The 24,167-nt window shown below is 36.2% G+C and overlaps 5 protein-coding genes across 11 annotated transcripts; 3 read left to right on the forward strand and 2 right to left on the reverse strand.

Moving 5' to 3' along the window:
* Positions 1-280: 280 nt before the first annotated feature.
* Gmppa (GDP-mannose pyrophosphorylase A) lies at positions 281-1,712 on the reverse strand. The gene is made up of 3 exons (XM_066747157.1): positions 1,432-1,712; positions 705-1,278; positions 281-632 (listed from the first exon to the last, which is right to left on the reverse strand). The coding sequence occupies exons 1-3, from the start codon at positions 1,469-1,471 to the stop codon at positions 338-340; spliced, it is 909 nt and encodes a 302-aa protein (XP_066603254.1). The 5' UTR covers positions 1,472-1,712; the 3' UTR covers positions 281-337.
* Positions 1,713-2,017: 305 nt separating this feature from the next.
* cype (cyclope) lies at positions 2,018-2,900 on the forward strand. The gene is made up of 4 exons (XM_066724805.1): positions 2,018-2,039; positions 2,119-2,315; positions 2,540-2,694; positions 2,765-2,900. Exons 1-4 carry the CDS (start codon positions 2,018-2,020, stop codon positions 2,835-2,837), a joined length of 447 nt encoding a protein of 148 aa, XP_066580902.1. The 3' UTR covers positions 2,838-2,900.
* Positions 2,901-3,397: 497 nt separating this feature from the next.
* LOC136772100 (serine-rich adhesin for platelets-like) lies at positions 3,398-22,699 on the forward strand. Of its 6 annotated transcripts, XM_066724797.1 has the most exons (12): positions 3,398-3,601; positions 4,772-4,908; positions 5,007-5,135; positions 5,210-5,376; positions 5,471-5,684; positions 5,771-8,539; positions 8,613-8,987; positions 9,086-10,734; positions 10,813-11,602; positions 12,068-12,188; positions 12,288-12,604; positions 12,790-16,389. In XM_066724797.1, exons 2-12 carry the CDS (start codon positions 4,902-4,904, stop codon positions 12,846-12,848), a joined length of 6,597 nt encoding a protein of 2,198 aa, XP_066580894.1. In that variant the 5' UTR covers positions 3,398-3,601; positions 4,772-4,901; the 3' UTR covers positions 12,849-16,389. The 6 variants fall into 6 exon arrangements, with proteins under 6 accessions (XP_066580894.1, XP_066580892.1, XP_066580893.1 ...); XM_066724795.1 differs by lacking the exon at positions 12,790-16,389 and adding an exon at positions 22,565-22,699 and having other exon boundaries at positions 9,086-11,602; XM_066724796.1 differs by having other exon boundaries at positions 9,086-11,602; positions 12,773-16,389.
* On the forward strand, positions 16,870-18,254 carry LOC136772103 (protein BCCIP homolog). Its single transcript, XM_066724803.1, has 3 exons — positions 16,870-17,023; positions 17,258-17,512; positions 17,575-18,254. Exons 1-3 carry the CDS (start codon positions 16,907-16,909, stop codon positions 18,106-18,108), a joined length of 906 nt encoding a protein of 301 aa, XP_066580900.1. The 5' UTR covers positions 16,870-16,906; the 3' UTR covers positions 18,109-18,254.
* On the reverse strand, positions 18,389-22,809 carry LOC136772101 (shootin-1-like). 2 transcript variants are annotated; one of them, XM_066724801.1, is made up of 10 exons: positions 22,670-22,809; positions 20,903-21,188; positions 20,652-20,818; positions 20,109-20,222; positions 19,932-20,026; positions 19,715-19,865; positions 19,354-19,628; positions 18,748-19,288; positions 18,626-18,684; positions 18,389-18,543 (listed from the first exon to the last, which is right to left on the reverse strand). In XM_066724801.1, the coding sequence occupies exons 1-10, from the start codon at positions 22,689-22,691 to the stop codon at positions 18,394-18,396; spliced, it is 1,860 nt and encodes a 619-aa protein (XP_066580898.1). In that variant the 5' UTR covers positions 22,692-22,809; the 3' UTR covers positions 18,389-18,393. The 2 variants fall into 2 exon arrangements, with proteins under 2 accessions (XP_066580898.1, XP_066580897.1); XM_066724800.1 differs by having other exon boundaries at positions 20,652-21,188.
* Between the last annotated feature and the right edge of the window lie 1,358 nt (positions 22,810-24,167).

The following is a 24,167-nucleotide window of genomic DNA, read 5'->3' on the forward strand; positions in this document are numbered from 1 at the left end:
ATGCTATACCAAGTATTGTTATTGAAGGGTTTAATTTCCCATTGATGTTAAATAGCGGTGGATTATCCATTTTTGCAAAAGGTTTATCAGGATTAGGATCACAAGGAGTTCCTTCTACCCGTGCCCATTCACCCACATGGCTGTTCCTGCCAACAATACTATGCAATATGATTGAATGTGCTTCAATTTGAGCATTATCCAAAATAATTGATTCTTTAATTCTTACACCTGCTGCAATATGTGCATTTGCCCCTATGCTAACACTAGGGCCAAGCTAAACAAAAAAATAGGAAGGTAAATAATTTTTGTTCATGATCACATAATCTTACAATTAAAATTAAAAAAGAAACCATACAACAGCAGATGAATGCACATTTGCTGTGGGATGTATATAAACATCACCGATAATATGACAAGGTACATTTGTAGTTAGTGCTAACTTCTTTGGTTGATTAATTCTGTAGAGTGATAAGTAATGCCTATTAGCATAAATAGCAGCTCCTGCTGTTTTAACTTGTGACCATAATCTTTTAATTAACAAAGCATACAATTGTTCAGTACCAGCTAAACGTGCTAATATGTCTTTCTCTAAGGCCATATAAGCTGGATCCTTTCCATTTCCATTTAATTGTCTATAACAGAATGTTCTTTGCAATTTATTATATGATTAATAGTTATAAGTACTTTTTTATTTGTATACTTACGTAAAAATTTCTTGATTTTGCTTATCATTAAAAACTGTTGACATTATTTGAAAAATATCTGGTGAAGTAATGTAAACCCCACAGTTTATGACAGTAGATACAAACGTTGATGGTTTTTCAACATAATGTGTCACTGTCCCATCTTTATTTAAGACTATGCAGCCATAATTTAATGATTGTTGTCTTGTAGCCTCTGTAGCCATTAAGGTAAGCAATGACTGCTTTTTACTATGAAAGTCTATCATTTCTTGCAAAGGAAAATCAGCACAAACATCACCGTTCATGATAAAAAAATAAGAGGGATTTCCTGCTCTTATTTGATCACGAAAGTGGTATAAGCTACCAGCTGTTCCCAATGGCTTATATTCTTGGAGATATTTAACAGCTAAACCTTTATTTCCTACTTCTTGAATAAATTGCGATAAATCACTAGTTTGGTAAGAGCCAATAATTAAAACTTCAGTAAGATTTGGTAACAATGCACATGCTTCAATATGATGCTGAATCATTGGCAAACCAGCAATAGGAAACAATGGTTTTGGTATATCAAGTGATAATGGACGGAATCTGGTCCCTGAAAAATAATTATTATATATTGTGATTGCATAAAAATTTAATTACACCTAAATAACACTTTCCTATATAAAAATTAAAGCCAACTAATTTTTTTTTAAATTTATTGAATTTCATAGAGTAAATTTCTTAGATGATGTTATCTTTTACATACCTTTTAAAGGACCACCAATTAATATGACAGCTTTTAACATGACTTTAAAAATTTATTTTTACACTTATAAGAAAATTATTTCAAATCTTTTTTATTATTTTAACCTCTGCTATAATACCTTGCTTCTTTGTTCAATTTATTCGAAAACTTTCGGAAACTAATAAAAGTATAAAATATATTTACTTATCAACTATAATCAAGAAAGAGTCCCTTTGCTTTTAATGTTTAATATACTGAGAAATTGATTAGTCAACCTTTAAACTAACTTCACTCCATTCAGTCCATTCTAGGTATATTTTGTTTCACGTGACCATTTGACGCTGTTTGACGCTAGCGACTGCTAGCGACGGCCGACGCGAGCGACAAGTGAAATCGTAACATCATACATATGTACTACTATGTATGTGTATGTACCTCTGTAAATTTTTATTAAGATACCATATCAAACAGACAATTTGATAAGACCATATTTAGAAGAAGAGTTATACTTTTAAAATAAAAAATGCCTTAATTGATACTATTAAATTAACCGTAATGTTTCTTTTTGCATTTTATTGCTTCAATTGGCTTGCATACTTTTCTAGAAATGTTTAGGGGTTGTTCAGTCGGTAAATTCGTGATTGGTGAATGGCGAAGGTGAGACGTGATTGACGTGAACGTGGTGTTGTGTCGGGGAACGATTTGAAGTGCGTCAAATCGTGAACAAATCTCCAGGTCTACCAGTATGGGTGCAAGAAATTGAACTAAAAGCATATACATATTACATACTTCCAAAGGATCTATTGCTTATACGAGATAAATGGTTAAATTGTCTTATCTGTATAAGTTGCATAAAAAAGTTTAATTCCGACTCTTTAACATTTTTGGTCAGAATCTGTAATACGGTGTGTATATTTAACAATATTGTTAAGTTCTGTTAATTTTAATACATAGTTTACAGCATTATTTTTTATTTAACGTTATATAATTCAATTATTAATCAATAAAATTTCACATTCTACACTTTTATTCTAAAGATTTAAAAGTGGCTGCTATTATTTGTATTATTTTATATTTAACATTGATTTTTTAAAAATTTTGTTATTCACTGAAAAAAATTGTGGTTTAGATGGCAACAACTGATAAACCAGTTCTTCGCAACATGCTCCAGAAGAGTGCAACAAAACATTTTGTGATAGGTCTTACCTTTGCTATTAGTATGTCTGCAGCATGGAAGTTTCTCTATGCGGATCCAAAAATGAGAAAAATTGAGAACTATTTTGCGTAATATTTTATGACTACAATATTTATATTGTTAAGAAATTTAGGATAACATCTTTATTTAATTTTTTAGGAAATATGATGAACAGAAACATCTTAGACAATTGGAACGGGCAGGCTTATTGCAATCTCACCCTTTGGAATAGAAGAATTATTTACAAAATTAAAATGTAGAAAAAAGTGAATAAAGATTGAGTATGTTATTTGTTTCTGACAAAGTTTTTTTCATAATTTGTTCAAAAAAATATTGCATCAATGTATGAGAATTAAAAATATTTGTGTAAGAGGAATAATTTGTAAGTTATTATTATAAGTATAGCGATTTTGGAAAATGGCAAAGGCTCATTTTTATCATTATTGTCAGGTAGTAATAAGTGATAATTGTAAAAAATAGCATAATATTCAGAAAAAATTTGAAGAACAGATATATATCAAGAAGTCGATAAGGGAATATTTTATTTTATTCTTAAAAAAAAAAGAGAAAATTTGTATTCGCAAGTTCAATAGATTATGTGAAATTTAAGTCTTTTGACGCAAAAAGAGGAATAAGAAGTGAATTGAAAAAGGAGAGGGAAAGAAAGAAAGAGGTTATGGAAGTTATTTAAATGATAGACAAGATGGCGCTTCGGAAGATTTGAGAAATACCCAGAGTGCACCGGGCGATTGATTTGCGCATGTCAGTTGTGCGCATTGCAAATGGCGGCTCCTTGTTATTGTTCATGGCGTTTTATGACTTGTCCCTTTATATTACCGATTATGCCGAGTATTTTCGCGATCCGCATGGTGCACCTAGTGCAAAAAGTGAAGTAAAGCTTGCTCGTTATCTTTAAGGCTAAGATTAGTGTTTGTGCTTTGTGTCTTAGTGGAAATCGGACGCGAGAAATCCCGCACGAAGTCGCAAAGAAATGGGGTAACGTTAAAATTTTCCTGTGTTCATACGGTATCAAATCGCTCTGCGCAAAGACTGAAGTGAGGCCCGCTAAGCATTGTACCTTTCATGTTAGCTATTACTTTCGCTTGGTAAGTGTATGTGACTGGGAAAAACATAGAAAAGTGGAAAAATAAAAATGTTCGTGCTTTTGACTATCTTGAGCATGCTTGAGCCCACTTCACGTACACCTCCCCCGACGGACAAAATGGTGGCCCCCCCCTCTCTTGATATTCGATCAACTGTGTGTGTGGATGGCTTATTTTGTCGAAAATCTTTCAATAATTCTTCCAAATGAGTCATTTATTACAGAAAAATTAATGATTTTCATGGGTACCATTTTTCGCGCGTTACTCCTACTTATGAAAGATAGTCTATAACCTATTTTCGTTACAGTAGAAGTCGTGCCCCCGTCTTCTTGTATCTCAAAAGATTTTAATTGCCGTTCAGAAATGGGAAGAATACTCCCCGGAACTGTCGTTCTCTATCAGTTACTAAATTTTTTCCAATCTGACGCTTGTGATGGTCCTCAATTAGATTATTCTAATACCTTCAAATCCGTATTATTTTACAACAAATTGCTATCAAATTATAACCTAGTATTGCTTGTTGGCCTCACTTTATGTTTATGCATTCTGTTTTTAAGATTGTTTTTGTTTGTACCTATATCGTCACCGCTTCGATTCTTTTTTAAAATCTATTCTTCTATTGAAATATCAGTCTATAACGAAAAATATTTCAGTATTTTCCACAATTTAGCTCTGCTTTTCCCGTCTTTGTTAGTTAAAAGATGTTTTCATGGAATAAGATAATAGCAATCGCATTTTTATCTTGCTCACCAATGTTTAATCCTTAACAAAAAATCGAACTTATAAAATGTAAAAAAATGCTTAAAATTTATACTTTTGTTTAATCCGCGTATTATTCGATTGAAAAACATTTAAAAAATTCTTGAATTAATTTAAAAATAACAAAAATTAGAATAAAATAATTATAAGAGTGTTGTACATGTTGAAAAGTATTCCATCAACAGGGAAGCATTATTTTTATTTATTTATTAATGAAAATTATTTAAATTGTTTCATTAATAATATAGAGTATTTATATGTCAAAATGGAATTGATTAGTTTAATATTTTTTATCCATTATTAGTGAAAAAGCATACTAGTGCTGGAGTGGATTGGAGCTGTTAGTTCACTGTCAGTGGACTTGCATCTCGTCACTCACATTCTGAAGCTATACCCTGAGGTGTCTCTGGGCTCCTTGGGTAGTTATGTGATTTATGATTGGTATGTCCTAATTATTAATGTAATTTTATTGTTGTTCTAATTAGATATGTTGGATCTGCTGATATGTTTCAGAATGAAATTTAATTTATATATTACAGTCATGGCGGCAGATAGTGATGGTGATTTGATAGAGACGGTGGTAACTTGCGAAGGGGATCTAGGGGATCCAGAATTTCCACATAAATTTCAAATAATTGTTGATCGCCTTAAGACTTTATTGCATAAAGGTAAGTTATTATTGAATGAATCAGTAACTTAGTTATTAATTTTTGACTTCTGATTAATAATGTATTGTTTATAGAAAACGGTGATGTATTAAAAGTTAATAAAGTAGAACCATGGAACTCTGTAAGGGTCACATTTTCCATACCCAGGGAGGCTGCCCTACGTCTTCGGGAGCTGGCAGCTCAAGGATCTCCGACTCTTACACAGCTTGGAATTCTTTCTGTGCAGGTAGAAGGAGATCAGGTAATTGAAGACGATACAAAACTCTATTTGAAGTAAAGATAAATTAATTAATTCTTTATGCATAAACTGAATTATAATACAATTTTTTGACTAGGTGATATCTTTGAGAATAGCTGGCAGATTCGGAGGCGAGGCACAAGAAATTGTGTTGCGCTCTGGGCCTGCACAGGATGGAGGAAATAAATCACAAACAGAACCTGCGAACAGTGCAGAAACTATTGTAAATGAAACATTGTCGGTAGTACCTGGTCCTAGCAGTGTATCAAATGTTTCTGCTTTAAGAAATGTGGCCCAAATAATAGCAGCTGGTAATTATTTGAGGCAGATTAAAATATTTACTTAAAAAAACAAAAAAATAAAAAAAGATAAACTTACAATTATTTTTCTTGCTTAGGTACATCCACAGAAAAAGCACCGCACTTTCGTTCTCCAAATGTAGTAGCGCCCACAGACTGTGATCCTATCCCACCGTTTCCCACGAAATCCGCTCAATCAACACCAGGCAGTAGCAATGTCGTCGGCATATCTGGAAATCAACCAGTGAATAATCCCAGTGCTTCGCCAAGAAATACCTATAATGGTCCATTTCCCTTTGCTAGTATGACACATGCTGCTCAAGCTATTCACAGTCGTGAATCTCAGGCGACAACGATAAAAAGTAGCATGCAATTTAAACATCATTCACAGCCTCCCCCACCTTATCCTGCTCAAGAAATTTTAACCGCAGTCACCGCGCTCGTAACAGGGCAAACAACTACCCAATCCATTGGAGCAAGTGGCCAAATATCAACCCAGTTCAAGCCCTCGATTACTACGACTTCTAGTCTGTCTCCAAACAGTAACAGCAATGTCGCGGGAGCTGCGAATGGTAGTGGAAACCAAGTGGCTCTTTCAAGTCCGTTATTGGTAAACCTTTTGCAAAACGATGCGAATACACATCCGAATAACGTGGTACCGGGGCAGAAGATGCTGCCACCAGCTGTGATTGATAATTCTGCAGTGGGCAATCGTATAAGGCCGACGAAGAAGCCAACTGTTAAAAGAAAAGAGATTAATTCTCCGAACGAATCACCACCAAATCTGGACTCGTTGAGAACAGAGGATCTCATAGGTGGCACGACAGTTTCTCCTGACTTAGCTCAGACATCGACGCCTTCAGCGTTTGCTACTGTAAATGTTAACCAACCATCAACGCTTCCTCAGCAACATACAGTCAATGTCATGGGTACTTGTACCCAACATATAGTGACATCACAGAGCTTGCATTCAGTACCAGCTACAGGTACTGTGCAGCAAGCTACAGCTCCAGCACCTTCTCAAGTACAAATGCAACAAAAGTTTCCAGTTAGGCAAGAGCTGGTCTATAGACCTACTCAAGTACAATTACAAAATCAAATTCCGGCTAGGCATCCGATTAACGGACAGCAAATTCGAGCACCATTGCATCAGCGGCAATTGATCCTTCAGCAGCAGCAGCAGCATCAGATTTTGACGCCGCAGCAGCAATTGAATCCGAGCAATAATGGCACTCAATTATTACAGCAAACAACACAGCAATCGTTAATTCAGCAACAAACTGCCAGTACCGCTCCGCAGTCTTCGATTGGCAGTCCACAGATTTTACAACAGCAACAACCAGCAATTCTACAACATCAAACAGTTGGACTAGTTCCTCAGCAGCGGCTAAGTTACTTAAACAGCCAGCGTCAACCCACTCCCCCGCCTTACCCGAGGCAGCCGATTCCTCAGCAGTTGGGCCAACAGCAGAGTCAAACGCTCAACGTGCAGCAACAATTGCATCATAATCAACTGAAGAACGCCAACATTAACACCAGTGCGACGACTGATTTTCGATACGGTCAGAGTCAAAATATCCTTAGCAGAAATTTTCAAACCAGCGGAGGGAACGCTAACGGGACCACGTGGAGCGCACAAAGTTCTATTCCGCAAGGTGCTCAAGTGAACACCACAAGAATGTCAGTTCCCAATCAGGTATCAGGTGCCTTTTCTCAATGTGGACCTCAGAATCATATATCTACTGCCAACAACACTCCACCGAGTGCGACAAAGCCTGATGTCTCCGAGTCTTCGAAGGTGGACGAAGATCCCCCGGAGCCAGAATACACGTCGACAGGGAAGATTAGACAATTTCTTATCAACCCTTTGACTGGCCACTTGGAACCGATGCCAAGTGAAAGTTCGGATTCCGAACCAGAGAGCGCAGTTGACAATCAGGATGATTTCTTTCCCTTTCCATCACCGTCTAACGACAGGTCGAACTCGATGTTCTCGGACGACGATGCGGACAGCAATTTTTCCAGGAGAAACGAAACTACCAACACAGATCAATCGGACTCGGAGACAACCGCCAAGTCCACGGCCAGCGAAGGTAGCTTGAAGCACAGTAGAATTAAATCCACTAGAGAATCTGCACATAGTCCTATGCCTGGAGAGAAAATCAAATTAAGGTTAAAGTTGGAAAAATCTGAGCCAGTTACGCCTGCTTATAAAGTTGATGTGTCGTTTGTAAATACTCCATCAATGAGAAAGGCGGACAAATCGATGAGCAAATTGTTTACGACTGGGATTCCAAATTCCGGGACTGGCGATGAACCACGAGTGCCTCCCTTACACATCTCGTTAAGAGGGCGTAATGCTTCGGTAGTACAAATCAGGAAGAAAGAAAAAAAGTCTTTGAAAGAAGGAGAGTCGGATCAGGCGAACATCAAAAGGCGAGGGAAGTTAAAGAAGGTGAAGGAATGCATAGATGGAAATAAACTGCTGCAAAAGAAATCTTCGCTGGGCATGATTATAGGCAATACCTCGTCCGTATCTAAATTGCCTTTGTCCAATTCTGCGATGATCAACACTGCCGGCGCAACCAGTAAGATAGTAAACAGCGTGATGCAGACAGCAGTGTGCAAACCGAATGCCTTAAAACAAGAGGTACCAGAGAATGCGAGGCTCCAAGGTATCACCAAGCCCAGCTCTAGTAAAACTGGCGGCGACGTTGATGACATCCCTTTAAATAGCAGAATACCATCCCCTTCCAAGCATAAGTCTACCTTGTTGAATCAGTCTTTAAACAATCAACAGACCTTGACTAAAAATCAAATAGAAACTGATATTCAAAATCACATGCATGAGCATAAGATAGGAGGAGGTAAGAGATTATTATTATTATTATTATTGTTATAAAAAAACATCTACAATACTTATCGATTTTTATTTGATAGGCAAAACAAAAAGAAGAGATTCGAAGAAGAAGGCTGAGCCTGGGGATTTGCTTAGGGAGCAGAATTTGCTGTCCGGCGGGAGAATTCTGGATAATCAAGCGAAGTGGAGAAAGCTTGGTTATAAAGGGGACACTAATCAAACGATCAGGAAAGCAGACGTTTTGTTATCTGGGCATGATTTTAATGCGGTGAAAAAAGTGGGAGAAATTAGGAGAACGAGTGATAGTGAAGTAAGTAGGACTGCAATGGAGAAGAGTGTGTCGAGCAACGTATCCGTCAGACTAACCGAGATTAATGGAATCAAGAAGGAAATACTTAATCAAGAAAAACGTAGAAGATTAAGTTTAATAGATGAGAAGGATCTACATGTAACAGGTATATTAGTGCAAATTTGAAAGTGTTGAAACGTAAGAATAATAAATTAATTACTTTTCACTGTTAATTAATGGTGAAAAAATCTTGTTCCTTTTCAGAATCTCAAAGTAAAGAAGCGCCACGTGTAAATAGTCAAGCTCCTCCAGTATCTGAATGTGCCTCGTCGAATCTTCCTTCGACTGTAGCAAAAGCAACTGCAGCCTTACCTTTCGAAAACGAGACTTCTGTGACAAAACTTACAACGGTCCTCCAAACGCAAAACGACACGACGAATCCATCGAGAAATCTCGAGAGCATGGTGCAGCAAGTAGAAAATACTTCAAAAAATCTTGAAGCGTTGAGCCGAGTAGTAGCTGTGAAAACGAAAACAGACGAAGAGCTGAAGAGCAATAACAATTCTAACACAGCTAAGAGTCAAACTGTGCAGCAGAAACTGAAGAATCACGCGATACCGAAGAACGATCTGAATCCGAGCATAAATAGACATAAAGTGGAGCACGTAGTGCACAAAGTAATAACGCAAAATCATGTGATAAAGCAAGCGGAGAAAGCATTGGTAGAAAGCAAATCTGATGCAGCGCAGCGAATAAGTTTGCTGAAGACGACGCAAAGTTCAATAAGTAGTAGTCAAGTGGACCAAGTTGTCAGATCACATGATAATGAGTTATCGTCATCCGTCAAGCCGATTTTGCCGATTGGAGAGATAAACGTAACGGAAGCGAAAGTGAAGCAGAAATTGCTGGAGAGTAGCACCACTGTTCCAATGGGAATTGGTGTTGACCCTAGCGTAGAAAGAGGTAGCGGAGGAGGTGGAGAAGATTCAGGAATCGAGTCGATGGACGCTTTATCAGAAAAATCACCTAATCAGGGAGAATCGCCGTTGCACAGACCAGTTAGCGAATCCGTTGCCAACAACAAGAACGCGATCCAAGGAGAAGTAGCTTTGACGACCACCACCGTTAAGAACGTGCCTTCCTCAACTAGCAGTAGTGATATGTGTTCAAATACCCATTCGGAACTTGTCAAGTCCAGTGGTCCACAGATGTTAAGTCCCGTGTCGAGTTTTCTTGAAAATCACCTGAACAATGAAATATCCAGTGAAGTAGAGGAAACTAGTGAAAAAACAGTATCGTCGACACCTTCTAGAATCGATCGTGATTTTGTTGCTAGTTTAGAAACGAATGATAATAAAGTCCCCGACCCCTTGGCAACAGGTACTGTGACAATTGCGACGTCCTTAGCGGGCAGCATGGACAGTGATAATAATTTATTACAATGTGCGAAGCAGGAAAAAGACTTTCCCGAGAAAGATAATTGTAGCGTTAAATTAGAGGATACTAGTAACCAAAATGATCAGGGTAAGGCAGAAACGGCGATCGCGGAGAATGAGAAGAGCGGTGTAAAAATGTTAGATGGTAGCAGTGCAATTAGAATAGAAGAACCTCATGGACAGAATAACAATGGTGTGCCTATAATAAAAAATCACGTTTCGTTTAATAAGATTTCCTCGGAGAAACAGGAGAAAATCGAGAGCGGTGATACAAAAGCGATGGATCTGGAAGTTAAAGCAACGTTTAATCCTGAGGTGAAGCTGGAGCCTAAAGAGGAAGCAGTAAGCGTGGATGACTTAAGAGTGGAGGTCAAGCAGGAGGAGGAGGAGGATGAAAAGAAGAAAACGAACAATAATTCGGGCTCTTTGGATGATTGCAGTGTTTCGGCCAGCGTAAAAGCACCTGTTAAACCGGAGGTTTGTTCAGATCAAAACCAAAAACCCAACGTACAAAATCAGCAACAACAGATCAGGGATACATCGGTGAATTTGCAGAAAGCTACGGATGACCTTGTGAAGAAAATTGTCAGCGATGCGAATGATGTAAGTATAGGGATTCAGTCTCCGTTGAGCGAGGATCCTCAGCCAATCAGAATTACACCTCCGCTGTACACGTACTCGAATCCCGTGGTACTTCAACGGGACGAGACACCCAGTCCGGCAGCGCAGAACCCCGAAGTGGATTCAAGCGACATGGAGCACGCGAAGCGAAGACGAAGGAGGAAGCAGGAGCTCGAGGGTCGTCAAGACGTGATTTGCATCGAGGATAGCGAGGAGACCCACTTCGTCGAGAGGCTCAACTCCAACAACGCTGACGATTATGCGAAGCGGACGCCTAAATCGTTGCTGGAGCAGCTTCTGATCGAGATACCAAACGACAACAGCGAAAAGAGGTCACTGCGCACGAGGTCGCAGAAACTCAACAGTCCTGACATTGCGAAGACACCGAAGAGCAGCCCGCACGGACCCAGCAAGCTGGAAGAGAGGCGCAGTATATCGCCATTCGCAAAAGCCAGTCCCAAGCTAGCCGTTTCCAAACTATCGCCTAACGCCACCACGGTCAAAACGGGGAAGCGAAAAAGGCAAGAGAGCGAGAGCTCCGTAGCATCCAGTACTGCCGACGATCCACAGCCAAGGCCAGGTAAACGGAAATGCTCGGAGAATGCTGCAGAACTTATTAAGGCTTGCATGGGTGTAGAGGAGAGTGGTCCTATAAAGAAACAGATACCCGGCAGGGAAGAACAGGCAAAGAAGGGCTTCAACATATTGGCGAAGGCCAAAAAAGGTGTCTATCAATCCAATTCTATTACAGTTCTCTCTCGCACAGTGCCTGGAACTTCCTTGACAATTTTCACTTACGATCGGTGAACGACGGAAGACAACTACCACTTTTTTCACAGAATATACTAGTTAAAGCTTTTTAATGTTGATTGTAGTGCTTCTTTTCTTTGTGCATTACTATTAGTAAATATTATTAGTATAATTATCGTGATCGTTTTTCGTGTAGATAACTTTCTTTCTATTTTTTTTTAATTTCCTCTCTTATCTTTTGCAATTAAAATGCATTACTCTTTTCGTTATATTGCAAATAATGTCAAACTCTTGAGATTAGTTTTGCTGTAAGGATTGTTGTAGCTAAACTATAATTTGTGTTTATTGCTGTATTGATATATATCTACGGGAAAATCAGGAAACAACATAGGTTTTTCCCTATCTAATTTTCGATGCTTCATACATGACACTTTTCCAGGTCCCATCGTGGTCGACGTGGAGTCGTCCGACGACGAACCGTTGATAGAATCCGTTGGGAAAGCCAGAATGCGATTGACGGATGATCTTTCTGTCGCGTCTCCTAAATCTAAAGATCAAAAGTATGAAATAAACGCTTTTCACACTATTAAATAACGAAAAATTCAGAATTGCGAAAATTTTTAGAGTAATCTTGTATTTCATGAATAATATTTTTTTAGAACGAATTCAAACGTAGCTGTGCCTGGCAATCAGATCAATTCCAGTAATATATCAAATTTCAACGTTACTAATAGAGTGCAGAGGGAGAGCCGTTTATTGACTACGAAGCAGCCAAGTACGACAGCAACAGTAACAATTGGTAAAGAGAGGTTAAGAGGTACGTCGGTGTCCGGAGGAGAATCGACGACTGAAGTGACAACTCGAAGATCCGTTCGGCAGAACGCACCATCTCCATTGGCAACTCCAGCCAGTAACACAAGAGGTGCATCCAGAACAACCGAAGATATCAATAGAAGAAAAACCCGCAGTGGAGCTGGTACGTAAACTTTTTAATAAAAGAGAACGTGAATAACCTTATGCCAAGATAAAGCTGAACTGAGAGCTTAGTGTCGTAGCATCGTAATAAATTACATTATAGTGTGTAATTAATGTGCGCATACGTAAGCTTCGCATACTTTTTTTAACTGAAAAACACCTCGTACAGCGGGAACATTCTTTTAGTAACAGCTGATGCAGCAGAACAGGCGAAAAGGAGACGAATATCTCGAGAAAACAAATGACCTTCGGAAAGCGACCTTGACAGTGATTAGCTACCGTCTCTCGTCAAGGCCTATTTGTCTGGTATTTCGCTATTATCAATCATTATTTGATCGCCGTGTGGCTGGACCCCACCTGGTGACTCTGCATGCATCGATTGCGCACAATTTCGCTCTATACGCGCCGGGCTCTTATAGCAGGAAGAATGCTAGACGGTGCCATAAATTCCAAGAAAAAAGAAACTCGGAAATATCCTAAACCCTCCTACGTTTTATTCAACAATGCTTTAAATTTTTATCAAGATTGTTAGACTATTTAATAGGATTCATCTTACCGTTAAAATTAGTACCATCGTTGAAAGAAGTAAATTAAAAAAAGCCTAGTTGATGTACTAAACTTTTCAAAACTATATAACAAAGCAGATTATTAATTTCAGTTCTATGTAGGAGGATGGATTAGAAATATGTTTAACTTATACCGTCTAGGAGTTCGAAACCAGCTAGGCTATATCTAAAATAAGGTTTAGCTGCTTGGAACAAATTAGTTCAGTTATACCTACTTCGGTCCAAGTGGCTAATCTGGATAAGATGAAACTGCCGATATGTTTGCTTTCTTTTACCAATTATCATTAGTGTCAAGTTTACATTATATATATTATTATATAAATATTATAGTGCAATTTTTTCATGCATTCTCAAGGAAACGCATGATTTTGATACTTTCAAATACGTTCCGTGTTAACAGGAAAGACTGGCATTCGCCGTTTCGAGTGATAATTATTTTAATAAATTAAGAAAATTGTCTCTCTTTACATTGTATTTTAATTCTTACCTTAACGGTAAAAGGAAGTCCAAAATTATGATAAATCAAATATGAATCTGAATTCTGTTTTTAAATATTACTGTTTACGGACAAACTTCATTAGTTGGTGGGTCTTCATTTGTGCTCTGACGAATTTTTGACTGATAGACTTTGTTTAGGGACGTCTAAATATATCCATTTTTATTGCTTCAATTGTCTATGCTGCAGTAATATAAAGTGTATTCAAAATTTGTTATAAATCCAGGTTGTCTTTAGTCTGCGATTGATAGTTGGTTCTTTGTTAAAAGAAAATGAACCAAATCAATGGTTTCATTATTGCTATATTTTTCTACAAATGTTTGTAAATTGTTCATTTCGACCTTCGTTCAAATCTTCAGCCTTGTGCGTAAACGATCTACTAGCAGCAGACCTTTAGTTCTTTTACTATTGATTACTAGATTGTCATTGCTATTTATCAAGTAAACATAGTCTGTCGGTAAAGTACTCGTCTTGAGGGTTGGGTAATATGGTTGTAACTAAGCAAGAAGTTTACTTTATTTATGAAAACAGAAAAAATTTTTTGGATAAACTCTACATATGTATAAGGAAACAATAAGAATTATTATTACAAAGGAACTATTAAAACAATGTTAATTTGATAGGTAATATATGAATGAATATATTTTGTAAATAATTTCTTGTAAAGATACACAAAGCACCTTTCATTGTATATATAGAAACTGTTTAAATTTTTATTAAATTAGTGATAATTAAAATTGTGCAACGGCATTGTCATTATTCTCAATCATTCTTCGCAAACGTGTAATAAAAAACACTCGTATCGTGTTTCCGATAACAGAGTATATTGAGCTGCATATGTATAGAGATATAAGGATACGTGTATGTATGTGATTTTTATTAATTTTTGTTTTTATGAGCGGTTTATCTAGTTTTGTATTGCATACACATAATATTTATATGATCCCAATTCTGGAGGATTTAGAGGCCTGCAGTAGCCATCGTGGTTAACTTTCCTTCATGTTAAATTCAATGCATATTTTTAAATATTCTACATTGTACGTCACGTGGTAATGGAATTTTTTGCACATTTCGTCTAGTTTTATATAGAAACTAATAATTGCTTATACTAGTTAGCGCATGTTCTCATGTAGAATGATAGTTAACATTGTTCACTGTGTATATTTTAAATGAATAGTATATTATAATTGATGTATACATTTCATAATTAACGCAATAGACAATTTGATATGGATAGTCTCAAATTTGCTTATAGAGTTGATGGCTACCAGGCAAAAGGGTGTACATTCTAAGGTGATGCTTTAGTCGTGTAAATGTCAACACAGACCTTATGTCCTAAATAGATGAAGATTTTTAAGTGATCTAGATCTAATGAGAGGTAGACATCTCTTGATGTCAATCGTATTTCTTCACACACACAAACATAACAAAGACGCGCGAGCGCGTGCGCCCTCACACTTTGTATATATTGATATATACAAATCACTTAGTACTAATTCGTTATACGAGAAATAATTTCGATATGAAAATGAAAAGTCGTATATTGTATATAGTAGCATGCTTATTTTACTTGAAAGAGAAACGGAAAGTAATACGTGTATATAAAATCTAAAGAGGTGATCTTCAAAATCATAACAAATTAGAGTATCTCCTGCTTTTACGTTGGAGACAAAACGTAATGTAAAATATAGTAAGTTAAATCGTAATCTAAAGGTCACTGGAAAATGAAACACTTGTAATTTCGATGTAAAATATGTCTTTAATAATAGGTAGATAGGCTAGACATTATTATGTTACAGTTTTATCATTGAATATTACATTTATATGATTGTATAAATTATAAAGAATTAATCTGCGTGTGTACATATAAATATTTTTAGAATTAAGCGAATTTTAGCCGTACTGTTATTATTAAGGAGCTTGTAAAGTATGATTGCCATAGATTTGTGTATATTTATAGAAATGAGCTGAAAATAATATTAAAATAAATAAAGCGCCAAAGACTTTAATCCGGATGCTACAAATTATATTATTCAGAATAAGATTTGACTATTCATGATCAGTTAATAAAAATTGTTGTAAAGTTTTATTAGGAATCGCTAGAACTATACTCAATATAAATCACATGTGGATGCACTTTAATTTTATTATTAAATTAATTACAATAATCACTTATGTGCCCAAATATACATAAATATTACATTATAAGCTCCTTAAAATGAGTATGCAAAAATCACAAATATTATATAACGTGCATATAGAGGCGGGTATTTTAAGGCCAGCCGATAAAAATTATTTGCTGACTTTAAAATTTTTCTATATGCCCACATTTGTATTTTTAGTATTTGGTTACATAATATAAATAGCGGTAAAGCTAAACAATTGATAATAATCCAAGTGGATATATAAAATAAAGAGCTAGATACCGTATTATATTTGTAGAAATGAAAGAGCACGTGAAAGAAAAATCGCGCTATGATTACGAGGAAAATATTACAATTATATTATTACCTTATATTACACAAAGTGAATACACAATATAGTAATTTGCTAATTGTACCTTTTAATAATTACTGTAGACACTTTGAAAAAAAGGTTTTTTTCTTGTTATTAATTATTAATTACCATAGACTTACAAGAAAATGAAAAATGTGTTATGAAAAATGCAATTGCTTATTTTGTATTCTTTATACCCAGATATACCCATGAGTATCACTTGGTATCATTTTGTTTATTACTAGCTGTTTATTGTTTTATTTACTTTAATGCAATAATAATGATTTTATATAAATTATTGAAAATTACAATTTATTTAGAGCAATCGATTAAATATAGTATAGAACTATTGTTTTTTTTTTAACTCGCTAAGATATTGAAAATGAAAATCATTCTGTTATAAAATAATGATTTTTATATTTAATTAAAATCTTATAATCATGATTTATTTCAAATCCTTAAATTATTTACCGATTATATTCAAGCAATATTAAATCAATTAAGTTTATTTTGAGAATAATTTTTTTTACATAAATAAAATCTTTAAAAATAACGAATTTCTAATTATGAAATTAGGTTTATACGCTTTCATTGCGGCCTACCGGTATACGGTTTTTTAATATTGATAAAATTTGATTTCCTCTGCTACGTATTACTCGGTATTACTGCATACATGATAGTATGTAAGTGTGTATGTGTACAACGGAGTGGACAGTCTCGTGTCTCGTGAGCTGTGCGTGCAGAAATGGCAGCTCCCGTTAAGAAACGTGATTTTGAAAAAAGATCTAAAGAACTTGATAATGACGGTGATGGTTCATCGTCTAGCAATGAAGATGATAGTCAAGATGTAATTAATGAGCAGGTAAGTGCTTTTTATTTTTTTTTGCTTAAATTCGGTGAATACCGGTGATAGAAAACGGCGGGATTTCGTTACCCCCACTTTTACTACTTTTACTATGTCTAACATAGGTAGTGAGAATCAAAGTGGGGGTACCGAATTCCTGCTGTATACCACCACTGATGAACGTGACATTTTTTAACCTTACTTTTGCCCATGCGATTGCTAATTTTTTTACACTTTTATTAATAAACTTAGGGAATGGAAATACAAGTTGACTTCGAAGGACGGAATCCTCAAGATCCTGACTTTCATGGGATTAAAACTTTATTGACGCAACTGTTTTTGAAAGCTCATGTTGATTTAGGAAGCCTTACTGATCTAATAATTACACAAAACTACGTAGGATCTGTGGTCAAACAGTCAGAAGACTTGGAAGAATCGGATGATGAAGAGAGCAATGCTAATGATGTCTTTGGCATTACAACAGTTGTTAATATATCAGATAGACAGGTAATTAAATCATAAAGGTTTTTTTCAATTTAATTAGTTAATAACCAGTAAAATCTTCACAGAATGTACCATGTATACAACAATTAAGAGAACTATTAAAGCAATTGGCAAGTGAGCATGCAACGGATCAAGCCAATGCAATGGTGAAAAATTTGCTTGAAAATGATTCTGCACCGCTTGGCCTATTAATCAATGAAAGATTTGTCAACATTCCTCCACAAATATCAGTTCCTCTTCTAGAAAATTTAATTTCTGAAATGAGACGTTCTTGCAGCAAAAAAATGCCTTTTGACTTTGCTTATTATGTGCTTATTTGTAAATTATATAAAATAGATGAGACTAAAACCCAAACAAAGAAGAGTAAACAGAAGAATACAGAAGATCCTAATATAATTTGGAGTAATCCAGAAGAGGAAATATTTGCCGAAGAAGCTAGTGTAAGTTTTGAATTCTCTGTGCAGAAGGAGTCTGATAGTGGGCTGTCCGGGCAATGGAATGAAAGCGATAGTGAAATGATACCTTTTAGGAGAGTTATAATATTTGAGGCTTCAAAACTTTTGTCTATTATCAGTAAAATCAAAAGCCAACTTTCTTAAGTTAAAATTCATTCTGTTGTACATGGTGAAAAATATGTGTACAAACAATATACATAGTTTTATATGTATAATAATATGTTATAATTATATAAAGTAAGTGTAACAACTCCTTGGTCATAGATATTTTTTAATGCTTGTAAACATTATTAATTTCATATGAATAAAATTTGTAAAAATCAATCTCCTGTAGAGTTCATTAAAAAAGATATACATTTATTGACTTACACAATATTTAAATAGCACATAACACGTTATTTAATATTTACAATTAAAATTGTTGATTGACTATTGTGCAGGGGATTCTGAAAATTTAAATGATTGTCTGGTTGGTTTGGCTCTCCTTCTCATTGTGCCAAGAATATTTAACATTTCTGAAACTGCAGGAGGGGCACTTTCTGCTTCTTGTCGCCTTTTCCTTTCTTCGGCACGTTGCTTCTAAGATTCCCGTCAAATCGATTTATTCGTATTAATTGATCAATTTACGTAAATTATACAATAATAATAATTAAATACTCACATCCGTTTGTTTAAGCGTAAAGCGACCACCCTTAATTTGGTTAATAATATCATCAATAACTAGGAAAATAGCACTTATTAGCAAAAAATAATCGTCAATAGGCTTTATTAATAATTAATTACCTGGCTGCTGTACGATCGCTGGAGCTTTTTTGCTAATTCCAAGCATATTTTCCATATCAGCAACCGCACTGACTCGATTTTCAGAGCTTGCTTTCTCTGTTGTAAGTAATTTGATAGATGACAATTGGTTATTATTAAAGATTGGGGGAGGGGGTGGTGGTGGAGGTAAAGGTGGGGGTGGCGGTCGAGATAATTTCTGCTCCAATTCAGAATTCTTCTCTTTTAATCCTTTTACAATTTGCTCCAACTCTTCCGTTCGCTTCTCAGCTCTTTCAGCTCTTTCAACAACAACTTCTAGCTCTGACTCTGACAATTTTAATTTTTCTTCGACAATCTCAAATTCTACGTTCGACTCTTTCTCCTCTAGTTTTTCATGAAGAATTTGAATCTGTGCAATATGATTTTGCTTTTCTTCCTCCAGCAGCCTTTTAAGAGATTCCACCTCCTGGAGAACCAAAAGCAACCTTCCGTTTGGATCCTCATTAATCTCCGCCATTAACAGAGCACTTTGGTGAGCAAGAACGTTTCGTTCTTTTTGTACCTATGGAAATTCGGAAGTGCCTCGTTAATTTATCCAAAATCATCGAAATGATTATTATCACTTACTCGATCAGCTTCTATTTTAATCATCATTGCAGTTTCTCTTTCGCGGTCGCACTGAACTTTAAGCGCTTGTACTTCATCAGCCACCATTTTCGTCACTCTTTCCATATTTTCTTTGTGAACCTTCAATTCCTTGATCTGTTCGTCCCTTTTTTCTCTTAAACATCTTTCTTCTTCCAACTGTGTCATTAGCAATGTCACTTGTTCCTGGGCCTCAAACTCTTGAATTCTGGCTGCATTTAATTCTGTCCGAAGCTTTGCTATTTCCTGACTGAGATCTAGAAAGAGAAGTGATATTTTGATTCTAATTATTAATAGTTTCATATAACTCATTAAAAGAGAGAGAGAGATTAATAAAAATTACCTGAAACCGTTTCCCTGAGTTGTTCGAATTCCTCAAAGTTCGAATCTACCTCGTCAGAAACGTCAATGTCCAAGCCATCGGAGCTAATTTGCATAAATTTCTGAGTTATCACTTGTGAACGTCTTTTTAATTCTCGATTTTGCTTGTACCACTGCGAAGAAAAAAATTATTTTAATTCTTCCTAATTAACTTTTTAGCCGAGTCGTGTGTTATTTACCTGCGATGCTTGTTGCATCGCCTTGTGCATCGCAGTCGTCTCAACATCGTATCTGTTTTTCAGCTCCTCGTATTCTTTACAAACAGCCTCGGAAACTAAACAAAAGATGCATTTCCATCATTAAAGCAAAATTAATATAAAGATTCTTTAGCTTCCAAATCTGTCGATTTTCTTTACCTGTTCGTAATTTCACGAGCTTCAATTCTTTTTCTTGGACCTGGGTCTGTAAAGTATTATTCTGTTTGTGCAGTTGTTGATACTTTCTCTCCAAGTCGGTATGATCCTTGTTGACTGGAATAGCAATTGAGAGGCAAAATTGTAATGAAATAAATACAGAAAGAGAAAAAATACTAGAATTGCAATGACTGCAATATTCAAGGTATAAAAATAAATGAAAAAATTGAGAACGAGTTCAGGTGCATGGAAGCCTTCGTAAAGCGATCGTCATTCAGTATTTTGTAACTTAATCACGTAGAGATGGTACGAATGACATAAAGGTACATCCTTCGATTTAAATGCAAAAGTGAGTCAGAGTGATCCACGCGTCCATGAACCTCTATGCGCTCTTCCTGTACTCGTCTCGATTTATTAATAATTTATTAGCGCAGAATAAATCTACTACTATCGCTCAATCATCGTCATTAATGATTAATTTTACAAATTGACGAAATTTTCGATTTTTTCTCTGCTCCGGTGCAAGAACGATTGCAGAAAACTTACTCGCTTCGTTCTTTTGGAGCAGCAGCTTCCTTCTCTTCTCGGATTCTTCGTACTTGCTCTTCCATTTATTTTCGGAGAAGCTATCGGTCCTGTTCAATCTTGGCACTTCGTTCCTTTTAAACGAGCAGTTACTGCCTGCTTTCTCCTCGTGATTTCTAAGCTCGACGCTTTGAAAAATAGGATTATTGGTCCTGGTGGAGCGGAGTTGGACACCCGCATAGGGATTGGCCTGATTGATCGCCAGATTGGACGTCGAGTTTGAGATGAAGTTGGAGTTTGAATTTGAAAAACTCGATGCTGCGTCGAGCTTTTCGAAGGAAGCTCTCTGCGCTGCTACGGAAGTAGTCCTGCCAAGTTTTTCGAAGGATCCCCTCCTTTTCGGAGGGTGCCTTTCCTGAGCTTTTCCACCGTTCGATATTCTCGGCACTGGAATATGCGAGTGAACAGCATTCTGGCTTGCCCTCCCCGGCTCCGAACTCAAAAAAATATTCAGCTCCGTTTTATTCATCCTCTTATCTTCTGTATCTGTAAAAATAACTGTTATAACGTTCAATCACTCGCTCATTGAATAATTCCATTTCTCGAGTCATCAATTGATTTATTAAATTTATATAATCAAACTACTGTCAACGGGAAAAAGTCAAAATGGAAAATTATTAGAAAGCGATAAAAATTCATATTGCCCGGTATATACAGAGTTAGCTGTACTCAAAATAACCTGGACAGTGGAAGTAAAATTCTGTTTATCTTCGATACTACATTACACTATAAGAGATATCAAAGTTTTCTATAAGAATTTTTGAAGCGCGTCTCTCGCGATTTATGCTTAAAAAGATATAATACAAATATTTGTATGGTGTAGTAACGAAGATAACAAGAATCTTAAATGTGCATGGTTTGGGTAATTTTAAGCGGTACACCCTGTATATAATTTTAATTTCAGACGAGTACAAATTCGTGCTTTAAGCGGTAAAGCAAAACCGTACTTTTCTAAAAATAAACCTATATCTTCCCAACTGGCTATGTTGAAAATAGCTCCCACTTTTCATTTGAGATTTTATCACTTAGCGTGAAATAAGGAAAGTTATATCGTAATACAGTTATTATTATCGTGAATTTCTTTTAAAGGAACATTGTCTTATGGATTCCGTTTTATTGGTAGATAAGCGCTGATATCTGACAAATACCCGACAATCTTGAGCTAAAAACACACGGACACGTGTCCTGGGAGCTTCGCGGGAGTCGAAATGGCCCTCCTTTTGGTAATTTATTAATGAACAGTAGTCCAAACACACTATTCAACGGAATAATACAATAACACGCTGTAGCTACTAATCTAAAGAAAAAAAAAGAAAATCTTTCTTTTATCAATTATCAAGAATCGCGTGATATTTCTTATTTGTTTTGGAAGCCTGTTGTAAATCTATATCAATTTGGGATAAGCAGCAGGAATAAGCGTAAGATTTTATCATTGAAGGTTTTAGGCGTTAATGCGCTGGAATGCGTGCGTCAGCTTTACTTTTGCGCACACGCGTCGATGACGTCATACATTTGGAAAGTAATTCGGCAATGTTAACTTGTCACGTATCGGTAAAATGCTTCCCGGTCTCCTACCGGAAGATTTTCCCGAAAATATTGCATTTAAAGAAAATATATCAATACTCGAACACTTTACTCTAGTACACGTATCCTACGCTTAATTCCTTTCACTTTCATGCTTTGTGCAACCGTCCATCGCGGAGGCGGGTCGATAGAAAACTGAATTAATAAATACCTGTCACTATACTCCATATACTTAAATTAAATCTTTCACACTCGTTTTAACACAACAATAATTTCATTGATCAAACTTTTAGCACTGGTTCATTTCAATCTGGTCTTTCAACTTTAACGGTGGTTATGTTTGTTTTCAGGAAAGTGTAAAAAACGCGCTTCGAAAAGATGAAGAGGATTCTCGACTCAGTGTTCAATGGAAATGATCGTGCAAGAAGAGGATGTTCGTAATTAAGGACACTTACAAACTACTTGCAATTGCCGCATTAACTTAAAGAAACTACTTGGAGCATTTTCCTGAAGCTTTGTCGCGGAGGAAATTATCCGTGAGCGAGTCTAAAAATCGTTCAAGTCACGTTACATTTGTCTCGCGTGACGTTCGCGCGTATACTGGCCGCACTGTTGGGAACAGGCTGTTTGGATTCACCGACGTAGCTATACGGCAGCTACGCACTGATCAACTGACGTGAGTGAGTGGAGTGGAGTTCTCAGTTCAGTGTAGCCCGAGTGGAAGACTGAGCACCGTGTAGTGAGACTGAGGCAGTGAGCGACCGAACGACTGAAGTGAGAAAACTGGGAGTCGAGTCACTCGCTCGAGTCGAGAGTGTCGAGAGTTGAGGGGCTTGCGGAAACGAGGCCCGAGGAAGCGAGGACTGAGGAGAGGAATAGTCGGTACGAGCGAGGCTGCGAGCCTGCTGCCAGCGAACGATATCTTAGCTTCTGCAGGCAGTGAAAAGACTCGAGAGAACGCTCGTCCTTCTCCTTCGCTCCTTTAACGATACCCACCAGACCTGCCGAGCATTCCTATTGCGTACTTACAAATACACAAATCGGTATTGAACTTACGTATAAACATAGACGCAAGTTAAACCAAAATCTAAACTTTACGAGAGATTCTCCTAAACTTTTTTTCGGTAAAATTGGAAAAGCATGTTGTACTGTAAACCTCAATCAAAATTGCAAATTTTGCATAAACATTGTAAGCGTACAATTTATGCAATAAAAGAATACTCTTGCGAAAATTAGGCATTTTTTACAAGTGATCCAATATTTGCGAAAATTTCGTTAATTTGACCGACATTTTTTGCAACTCGTAACGATTATTGTTTTTTCAGCGTTTAAGAACAATATATGATAATAAGTTTAATTATTACAGTTAAGAAAGCCACTTGGTATATATATATACATATTATAATATTATAGAATATATGTAATACTTTGTATATTATTATTTGTTATGTAAATTAATAATTGTTTAAAAAAATACCATTGTCTTCAAAACTAATACAAAGGATGCGGCTGTAAATATTAAAATAGGAAATTCAAAGATATACACTACAAGTATTAAGAATTTATCAATAATTTCCAATAAAACTTATCCTTATTACAGATTAAGTTTAAAGTTAAGTAATTACAGTTTCGTTGTCGATGCTATCTTTGTGTTGAACACAGCTGCTTACACACTTGCGTTAAATTGAATTAACGCACACATGACACACATTTCATGTATACATCGACTCACTTACTTGAGTCACAGCTTCTGAATAATCGCCTTTGGTCTTTGTTTTAAATTTCCGAGAAGCAGGTTAACGTCCACTTCAGAAATTCTGGAAATTCTTCACACGTTCAATCGTCAACGTTTCAACGCGATTTTAGAATATTCCAAACTGATCAAATTAATCATCTGCGGGATAAGAGCGCATTTGATTCAACACTATATCTTCACCAAAGATTTAAAATTAA

Source organism: Prorops nasuta, unplaced genomic scaffold (genome assembly GCF_024137725.1).
Source record: "Prorops nasuta isolate Cenicafe-Biocafe unplaced genomic scaffold, Cenicafe_Pnas_1.2 PNAS00003, whole genome shotgun sequence".
In the NCBI taxonomy this organism is placed as follows: domain Eukaryota; kingdom Metazoa; phylum Arthropoda; class Insecta; order Hymenoptera; family Bethylidae; genus Prorops; species Prorops nasuta.